At 27.4% G+C, this 9,839-nt stretch overlaps 2 protein-coding genes across 3 annotated transcripts; both read left to right on the forward strand.

The window, feature by feature from the left end:
* Positions 1–60: 60 nt before the first annotated feature.
* Positions 61–3,100, forward strand: LOC126865530 (lipid storage droplets surface-binding protein 2-like). Its single transcript, XM_050618154.1, has 4 exons — positions 61–309; positions 1,257–1,607; positions 1,956–2,202; positions 2,635–3,100. The coding sequence occupies exons 2-4, from the start codon at positions 1,296–1,298 to the stop codon at positions 2,892–2,894; spliced, it is 819 nt and encodes a 272-aa protein (XP_050474111.1). The 5' UTR covers positions 61–309; positions 1,257–1,295; the 3' UTR covers positions 2,895–3,100.
* A 1,012-nt stretch (positions 3,101–4,112) lies between these two features.
* LOC126865987 (lipid storage droplets surface-binding protein 2-like) lies at positions 4,113–9,105 on the forward strand. 2 transcript variants are annotated; one of them, XM_050618986.1, is made up of 6 exons: positions 4,113–4,189; positions 4,666–4,890; positions 6,000–6,037; positions 6,707–7,029; positions 7,502–7,751; positions 7,852–9,105. In XM_050618986.1, the coding sequence occupies exons 1-6, from the start codon at positions 4,128–4,130 to the stop codon at positions 8,094–8,096; spliced, it is 1,143 nt and encodes a 380-aa protein (XP_050474943.1). In that variant the 5' UTR covers positions 4,113–4,127; the 3' UTR covers positions 8,097–9,105. The 2 variants fall into 2 exon arrangements, with proteins under 2 accessions (XP_050474943.1, XP_050474944.1); XM_050618987.1 differs by lacking the exons at positions 4,113–4,189; positions 4,666–4,890 and adding an exon at positions 5,845–5,867.
* Positions 9,106–9,839: the final 734 nt, after the last annotated feature.

Below are 9,839 nucleotides of genomic sequence, written 5' to 3' on the forward strand. Positions count from 1 at the left end.
AGTTGCTGCAATGTTTGTGGCTAATCACGAATTTTCATCCATTTTTAAGCGGCTGTTCCAGTAATAATGATAACGTGAAAGCACTGTCGTCTTAGCGGACTTTGAAGCCTCGTAGCATGTGTTCGATCACCGCTTGTAGATGTTCTCGTCGATTTTCATTGGCTCGTATGAACGAACTTTAGCGCGCAGGCGGTAAGCCAGTTATAAGAGTAAAGACTGCGTGCAACCAAGCACATTTCTATTTACGTTGCACTCGCGATCAATCCCTCTAAGCCTTCTATAGAAACAAGGAAGTAACAACAAAAGCTTGTAAGTATCATAGCAACATTTTATTTTAGAAAATTTTGAAAAGTTCTAAGTTTTTGAAATTTTCGAAATATTTTTTAATTTCAGAAGTTTCTTATGTTCGATTTTTATTTCATGTTTAGATTTTACATACCTACTACATGCACAAGCCTTATAAACATTTGAAATTAGCAAATATTTTTAGTGAAATAGAAAATACTAATAGAAGCTAAATTAAATGAGTTGAATATATGTTTTATTAATGATTTATGAGTATGTTCATACATAATTACGTTTTGGAAAATATTATAATTTAGTTAATATAATTACAAGTATCATTTACTACACTTCGGTGAAATTAATAAATTAAATGTGAAAATAGATACACATTATAATACTTCAATTACAGCTGTAGTATTAGCAGTAGTTAGCAGTAGTATAATAAATAAATAAGAAAGTTGCCTTGTTCCGAAGTGTTACGTACTGACTTTCAACTTCAGTCGTTTCTAAACGTAATTGCGAATTCTAGCGAAAGTTGAGAAAGTGTTATATTTAGCACTATATGTAGCGAATACATATATATATATGTACTAGTGCATTGAACCTGCCTTATCATCAGACAGGGATTTCCTGTCCTTATCACAATATTATTCTAAAACTTAGTTTAACACAAAGATTAAAATTGTTACAGTTGACAATTACTTTTTCAGAGAATGGAAACGTAGACGTAATACAATAAAATTAGTATAAATACAAATGTCTTTATAAAGAATTGTTTCTAATAAAAATAGAATCATTCAGTTATCAGAATATTGGCAGTTAATAAATAAAATAGAAAAAGAAATATTTTATTTAATATTAGATTCTAACATTAAAGAATAAATAATATAATAGGGGCCAAAACGGAACGTTTTATAAATGTAATTTCGAAAATAAAAAATCGTAAAACCGAAAAATCTGAATTGTTGCAGAGTTTGAAATCGCCACAAGTTTTTTAAAATAGTGAAAGAATGGCTACCGAAGTCATGCAGCTACCGCATATCGAAGTGTTTCATCGAGTAATGGAACTTCCAGTAGTCGAAAGTGCGATATCTAAATCAACAGCGACGTATTTGCGTGTGAAAGATTGTCATCAGTTAGTGCACTGGGCACTAACCACTGCGGAAACTTCTTTAAGTAATGCAACGAAGCAAGCGGTACCTATTGCTGTTCCTATCGCCAAGAAACTCGAGAACCCTATACACTTTGTTGACCACACGTTGTGCCGTGGTCTCGATAAAATCGAAGAAAAAGTTCCAATGGTTAAAGAGAAACCTGAGCAGGTCAGATATCTATCCCCTTTTCCGGCAAACGAGATAAAAATTTCATCGGAATCTAAAAAGTCATAACTGCATGAATTTTTAAACCTAAATACATGTATCAGAAATTTTTATCATATCTTCAAACACGATTCTTACGATCTTTCTTTTAATCTTGCTATTCTAGATATAATTATATTTAATCATGGATTATTGTATCTTATCATTCAGTAATAATTTGTATTAACAAATTTTCGCTGTAAAATAATATAAATATTCTATGACAAAAAGGTATTAAAACGTTACATATAAAGTTATCGTTAGTATTAAAAATTATTATATTTTTAACTATGTGCATTTTTTGTGTTTTAGATTCTAGAAAATGCCTATACGTTAGCACGACAAACTGTTCAACCAGCTGTAATGAGCATTTCGCTTGTCAACGAATTAATAATCTCGCAAGCCTTGAGTTTCAGAGACATAAGTTGGAGTAAGGCGAATCAGATTTTAGAAACGCAGTATGGTATCGCAGCTGTTCGAGGTTTAGACAGCACAGCTGACGCTGTTAATAAATTAATCGATAAATATTTTCCTGCGACGGGGGACGAACAGTCAAAAGGTGAGCTATTTTATTAAATAGACAATTTTTAATATATAATATCAATAATAGATAACCTATAGGTGGTAATAATGCAGTATCAATATAAATTAATAAAAACAAGAGGATTTAAACATTTCAGATTAATCATAAATCATAGATTGGGGTTACGTTTATATCTCTTTAATCAATGCAACAGTAGTTAATTATGTATTTACATACAGTATAGTAGACTATAATAAATTAAATAAGAAATTAATAGACTACGAATATTTATGCAAATTTATGTTTATATGGAATCTACGTGGAAAATTGTTTTACCTACCTACTAAATATGTGTTATAAATGTCATAAATGTAAAAAATCCGCAGTTTGATTATAAATTATGTAGTCGACTATATTAGAATAATTTTGATTGTAATATCAGTTAGTATAATTTGGTTTTCATTTCAGAGATAAACACGAACGAAGAAGATAAGCTCCTTCATACCTTACAAACGGTTGGGCGTTTATCTAATAAAGCTGCTCGTCGCATGTATTCGAATATAATACTTCACTTAGGCACTATTAACACTGATAATTTAAAAGCCTATATTAAATCCTTGGTTCAGTTTCTACTATTAACGAACCGTCATGCCATAAACAGCAAAATACAAACCCATGAGACTAATTCGAAAACTACATCGAACGCAGAGACAAAAAAACAAAATTGATGTTTCGTTGGTGATAACTATGAAAAAAAACTTTTACCGATTCCATTAGCCTTCTATTTATTTCTAGCGTGCATTTTGTAATACATCACTTTTTTTCCTAAACTTCATTTTTTAAATATATAAGTATTATATATTACATTTAAGAGATTGAAATGTATTTGTATTGACAGTGATGAAAAATATACGACCAACTTTTCCAAGAATAATGTTTTGTTATTAGAACTCTCATAAATATATAATTCTACGCGATAATATAAGATACTGTGATTCAAAATATTGTTATTTTTGTATTACTGTAGAAGATAGTTCTTTAATTCCTTCTTGAAAATAGACACAATCTATTTGTTAATGTAATAAATTTGTTAAAATAATAAAATTATACGGAACATAAAATTTACAAGAAATATTATCAGAGTAAATTAAATATCAAAAAATATGTTTTGTACTTTAATATTAAATTTCTTCATATATACTAATATCTGATGAAAACAATAGTTATATTTAGTATATATATTAAAGGAACTATATTGTTTTTTTAAATAAATGTAATAAAACATCCTGAATATAATTTTCAATAATTGCTTTTATAAAAATTGTATATTGACAAAGAAGTATAAAATTACTTGTTATGAAACTATTTTTTTATTTATACTTTCTAAAAGAAAGATAGATTTGTTAGTTTTTAAAGGTTTTGTTATTAAACATTTTTTTAATAATCTGTATATATGACTTAAACAGTAGTATTATTTTACTTCAGTTTTCTTTCTAGTAATAATAATATTTTGTTTTAACTGATCTCTTAATATTTCTGGGCCTTTACCTTCATCTTCTAATCAAAAAGTAATCGTAGATAATTATATAATTTGGAAACTTAAGTAATTTAGATTAATTATTATAAAACTACTAGTGCTAAGTATTCAGCAGCTGTAACAATAACAATTTTACAAAATAAAAATGAAAATCGGAGTGAATTAAAAATAAATTTGAGTAACCCCAAATTTCCTTAAGGTATCAAATATCTCGAAAACAAAACAATACGTTTAATTACTTAGAATCAAAAATTGATCGAATCATGTTTCGCCAAAATGATTACGAATCAATGGATTCAACGTATTCTACGGTATAAAAGAATTACGATGTGACCTCCACGTCATGGATGATGTCTTGTATATATGTACTATCTTTACTCATGTATGTTTACACATCGTAGTACAGCTGCGCAGAATCACTACCATGTTCATGGCAGTAGACACGCATCGAAGTTCCCTTCTATCTACTCCATTTGAATACAGAAGGTTATTAACACGATTAAATAATATATTCAGTAACCAACAAATTTTCTTATAATTTTTTATTACTTGAAATTACTGTAGTACCTTTATATCACTATTACACACGTAAAAAATTTTATAATCTATATATTAAAATCAGCAATTTTGTTTAAAATGAAATGTAGTATGTGAATTGTAATTCATAGTAAATTAATAATAATTAAATAGTAATTATGTAATTACCAAATTTTACTTTTTTAGCAACTTATAATCTATAATATCTAAACCTAAAAATTTTATAAATTATAAAGTACATTGAATGATTGGATATACGACATAATAGTGTAATAAAGATAATTTTATTATGGTAAGGAAATAGGTATCAAACATTCCATATTATAATTATTAGAATAAATTTAGTGATATTTGTTAGACAAATATTTTATCATTAAGGGTAGAAAGTATCAATGTAAACTCCTATAATAATTTGTGTTTCGTAGTATTTGCCCAGAATATTGGGGACAGAAGAAGAGTAAGCACATACAAGTTTCTACGATCCTGAAGAATGTCTACCCCCACTTGTGTGACCATTTTCTACCCAAGCTTTTTGCCTACCTATCGCCAGTATTGCTGGATCTGTCGTGTGTATCGTTGACTATAGTGCGGCCCGCTTCTCTTACTAATATTTTGCTAACTGTTGCATCAAGTATTACACAGCAATATCAGTAAGTTATATTATTTATAATGTTTAATGATTGACTCCTTAATACTTGATGCATCTACGCATTAGATATTTACGATGTATATATTGTGTAATACTATCATTTGTGGTTATATTAAATATCAATCTAAAGAAAAGTTAAGTAGAATGAATTGGAACTGTATATGTACTTTAATACTTACTCGCAATACAATTGCGATTGTTTTAAGTAAATTTTTTACGTTTTATATAAAGAATCTATTCCTCCCTCCTTTTTTTCTATTTTCTTAATTAATGTTCTTCAAAAAATATATTTTTTCAGTTATGAAAATCTTCATTTCGTTACATACATATCAAACACATTTATCAGTTTTAAAAATATAACTACAGTGATGACTAATAAATATAAATTGACATTTAGTTTCTTAGTTGAAGCCTTAAAGAAGATACCAGAAACACTTGTAATCTTTTGTGATATATCATATATTCGTTAATCTGATAATATTTTAATAGCGTTATTATTAAAACTATATTATTTAACGCGTTTTTATATTCTATTGTCATCATTTAATTAATTTGACTGGCTACTTATTATGTTAATATTGTAATATTGATACTATTTTTGTCGTTTCATATTGTTATCGACCAGTGAAATTTCATAACCTATCGTAAAGTCATAAAAGGTTGAATATTTTACAATAAAGATCGATAACGTACACGCTATAAAAGACTCTACTACGTAAGTACTTCCTGTACTTACATCCATAATTATTGTTTGTTCTATTCTAGAGTTACGTACTATCTCATAAATTGTTCCGTCCTCCCTTTTATTATAGGTTTGAAGTAGATGTACATTAAATTTGTCACTTTTTAAAACATGAAAAATATAATTGAAAGATTTGATGATACATATTATTGAAAACTGTATAAAATCTACAAGTATTGCAATATATACACCTAATTACTATTTAATCTTGGAATTTGAATACTGCTAATGATAAAGTATATAGTACAAGAACTATCATATTGTGCGTTTATTCACGTTTGAAATTAAAAGTCATGATTTATTGTTATCTTTCTACATAATGGACATTGAACTGTGTACTCAATTTTAATGTATCATTTATTTTACAGCGAAAGAATCATGAATTATACGCGTAATCTTATGAAAAGTTGGGTATCGTAAAAAAGCTTTATTTTATGTAATATACTTATGTATTTTTAATCTTCTGCTTAATTCACCGATTACATGCAAATTTTTATTTGAAATTATGCAACATTGTTAATTTTTTAATTTCACATGTTATCCTTGACTTTCATTAAATAATTTTTATCTTCATATTATTTCACATATTATCATTGTTTGCAAAGTAGAGGTAATATTTATTCTCCTGTTACACATACGTAAAAGCATGTAAAATATAGCACGTAATAAAATTATAAAATAAAAACGTATTCGATCATCTTGCTTTTAAGGCAAATGTTACTTTTTTATTTACTACTGATTGGATGTTATTTTAAATGTGAATAGTTATTTATAGCTTAATCGCAATTAATATGATTAACGAAGATTATTTTTATTGACTCGAATGGTTATGCGATTAGTAACAGTAGAAATAAAAATATAATCCATTGAAGTCATAACAATATCTTATAAATTTATTAAAAATTTCTACACGATTGTAACGTTGAAATTGAACAACAAGTTACATCAGACCAAAGCATTAAGGAATTTAGTCTAGTTTATTTGTTGTTGTATTTGCATAATTTTTTCTTATTGTATCTGTATAATAAATACATCATTTATTAAATAATCATCAATACTTCTTTCTATTTTTCAGAAAAAATGGCAGACAATAAAGCAATTGATGGTACACCTCAGCTGGAAGTAATTAATCGCGTAAAAAGCATTCCTGTTGTTCATTCGGCAATAGAGAAAACTGGATCTACATATTCTTACTTGAAAGATTCGCATCATTTAATAAATTGGGCACTGACGCAAGCTGAAGCTGGATTTAATTATGCAACTGCAACGGCTGCTCCTCTTACTGTACCCTTGGCAAAGAAATTCGAAGGACACATTACTGCTGTTGACCAAAAATTGTGCGAAGGTCTGAACGTGGTCGAGCAGAAAGTACCAATCGTGAAACAGCCACCTCAGCAAGTAAATATATCGAGATAGAGATTGAGTAATAAGAAGTCACAACAAACTATAAACCTCTTCTAATAAAAATGAAATAAGAAAGATATACAGAAAAGATATTTCATGCGATAAAATTGTAAGAAACGAAAGTACAATGGATCGAGCGACATAAAGTGCATTTTGAAATTGTTCAACAAAGAGATAGGACCCTAATCTTGGATAATGGGGATTTGTATAGTAGAATCTTTTATCAAATGCGTTTTGTTTTAAAATGTGAAAAGATGCTAAACAGTGTACTAATACTATATTAATTAAAAATCGATTAGATTTTTATTAAAGAAATAATTAGGAGCTATTAGAGTCATATTTAATAGATTATAAGGCAACAAAAATATATTATTTCTCGTTTATACAATAAAATATCTGTGTTACAGGCTACAATATCTAAATGTACATATTCATATGATTAACGAATCTCATTTATTCTATACAGATTTACGATGCTGCGAAAGCTGTAATGAGTAGTTCCTTGCAACCAACAATCGACAAATTGCACGCTGCAAAAGAGTCTGCGGCGCAACACGCATATACATTCAAAGAAATTAGTATAAACAAAGCTAATGAGTTATTGAATAATTCATATGGTACTATGGCAGTGCAAGGTGTTGATAATACGAGCGTTCTCATTAACGGATTATTAGATCGTTATTTCCCTCCAGTTGAAGGAGAAGAAAACACACCTGGTATGTATTATTTATAAATATCTAACAAAATATCATCTCTCTATATATATACATTAAAATATTGGATAAACCTCTAAATTACTATATTTTTATTTCATAGCTCCTATATCTGCTGATGAGAACAAAGTTCTGCATACAGTACAAACTATTGGTCAATTATCCTCGAAAACTGCCAATCGAGTATATCATTCGGTTGTAGCACAATTAAAAACAGTGAAGAAAGAAGATGTAGCGTCATATATGTCGAGCGTAATATCTATTCTTCATCTAACGCATTTTTTAAGCTTAACCGATAAACACGATGAAAGTAACCACGCAAATGGAGAAAATAAAGAAAAGAAATAGGCACGATTGTTACTAACAATTGTACAATAACGTAATCGCTAGATAAGTAATTAGATTCACATCAAGTCCATATTTGTTAGTAAAATTTTTGTATTGTTCCTGCTCGGAATGCTTGTTCATCTTGCAGAATAAGGATAAATCCGTGGACTTTATGTAAGTTATGTGTAATAAATGAAAGTATCAGTTTCAAGTATGTGATAAGTTCATTCATTGATGTAAATGTAATGTAAATTTATATTATCTGTTCTATGAATTCGATGAATCACTGACATTCTCCAAGAATGTTGTAGAAAATTGTATGCGTAAGAAAGTACATCTAATTTAATTCGGTAATGATATTAAATTGCAAAAGTAACTGCACATGTAATTTATCAATGTTGTAAGAAAAAAAATAGTAAATTTTCATTTGGAGAGTTTTCGAATTTGTCGATGTGATTTTATAAAGATTTAATGTAAGATATCAAAATTAACATTTCTATTTATGTTTACATTATTAGATGCCTGAAATTATTACATTTATTTGTCGCTAAGTAATATGAGATTCAGATCTTATTCGTTGCTTTCTTATCTTGTTCATTCTCAGTATGAAAAAATGGAAACGATATCATTCCGTCAAGTAATTGCAAATAAATGTGATACTTAAGCATTAAGATACTAGTTCCACACATAATTGTAAAATTCCAGCACTTTAAGATACATGTTAAATTTTGTATACAACTAAACATGTAAATAGGAAGAAAGACACTATAAATTTATTATATTTTTGTAACAAGAAATTTGAAAAATGCGATATTTAAGTTCATTATATAATTGTACCCCTAATTATACAACTATAAATCGATAATTTTAATATTGAATTCCGTATTTGCTGTTACTTTTATAGAGTTGTTATACATAATATACTCTCTATTTATATCTGTGAAGATACTACGTGAATAGGAGACACATATATATTTTTTATGTATAGATTTTATAATCTTATATCTGTATAAATATAATATGAAAAAGACGTTGATATACTTTATTTAATATATTTAATCCAAATCGATTTTGTTTTAGTTTAAGATTTCGTCACAAGATATGTTTTATTTGAATAAATTTCTTTATTTTATTTCATGTACTAGTTTTGTACTAAAAATAATTCTTAAAAAAATTTTGTTTAATAAATATTATCGAGTACAGAAACAAATTAAAATTATTAGTACATAATTTTCTATACACTTTAAATACAAAGCGTTAAATTTTAACCGCTTATTTTTTTTATTTTATTTATCGATTCGGTGGCAAATATAATATGTCTCATAGTTTAACTGTTTAATTCCAATTTTATTTGCGAATTCAATAGTAAATATAATATGAATCATACTAACAATATAATTTGTTTTGGACGGTATCTTCAATGTTAGGACATCTGGTAGGATACTAGGCTACAATTGCTTTGAAGGAGCTAGTTTTATTTTGAATATCATACGGCAACGGTATAGAGATAAAGAAATATTAAGGACTCATCCCTGATCGTTGAAACATCATTGATAAAAGTATACATAAAGGTATATTTTATTAAAATAGTTTAAACATTTTCTGAGCTGTATAACTTTATACACAGAATAACTAACGAAATATACTACATATATCTTTTTAATGAATATACAGTGGTGTGCAAAAATTTCAATCAATTTTTTTACTACATATTTCATAAACAATATCTAAGAGAATTTAACTAATATTGGATAATAATTATAT

The sequence above is a fragment of the Bombus huntii genome, chromosome 5, assembly GCF_024542735.1.
Source record: "Bombus huntii isolate Logan2020A chromosome 5, iyBomHunt1.1, whole genome shotgun sequence".
Classification (NCBI taxonomy): domain Eukaryota; kingdom Metazoa; phylum Arthropoda; class Insecta; order Hymenoptera; family Apidae; genus Bombus; species Bombus huntii.

Bases quoted from the DNA above. Each gene is read 5' to 3' on its own strand.
- LOC126865530 (XM_050618154.1), top strand. From the start codon at position 1,296: ATGGCTACCGAAGTCATGCAGCTACCGCATATCGAAGTGTTTCATCGA. The intron at 1,608-1,955 runs GTCAGATATCTA...TTTGTGTTTTAG, and splicing joins TTAAAGAGAAACCTGAGCAG to ATTCTAGAAAATGCCTATAC. The intron at 2,203-2,634 runs GTGAGCTATTTT...TTTTCATTTCAG, and splicing joins GGGGGACGAACAGTCAAAAG to AGATAAACACGAACGAAGAA.
- LOC126865987 (XM_050618986.1), top strand. From the start codon at position 4,128: ATGTTCATGGCAGTAGACACGCATCGAAGTTCCCTTCTATCTACTCCA. The intron at 4,190-4,665 runs GTTATTAACACG...TGTGTTTCGTAG, and splicing joins ACTCCATTTGAATACAGAAG to TATTTGCCCAGAATATTGGG. The intron at 7,030-7,501 runs GTAAATATATCG...TATTCTATACAG, and splicing joins TGAAACAGCCACCTCAGCAA to ATTTACGATGCTGCGAAAGC.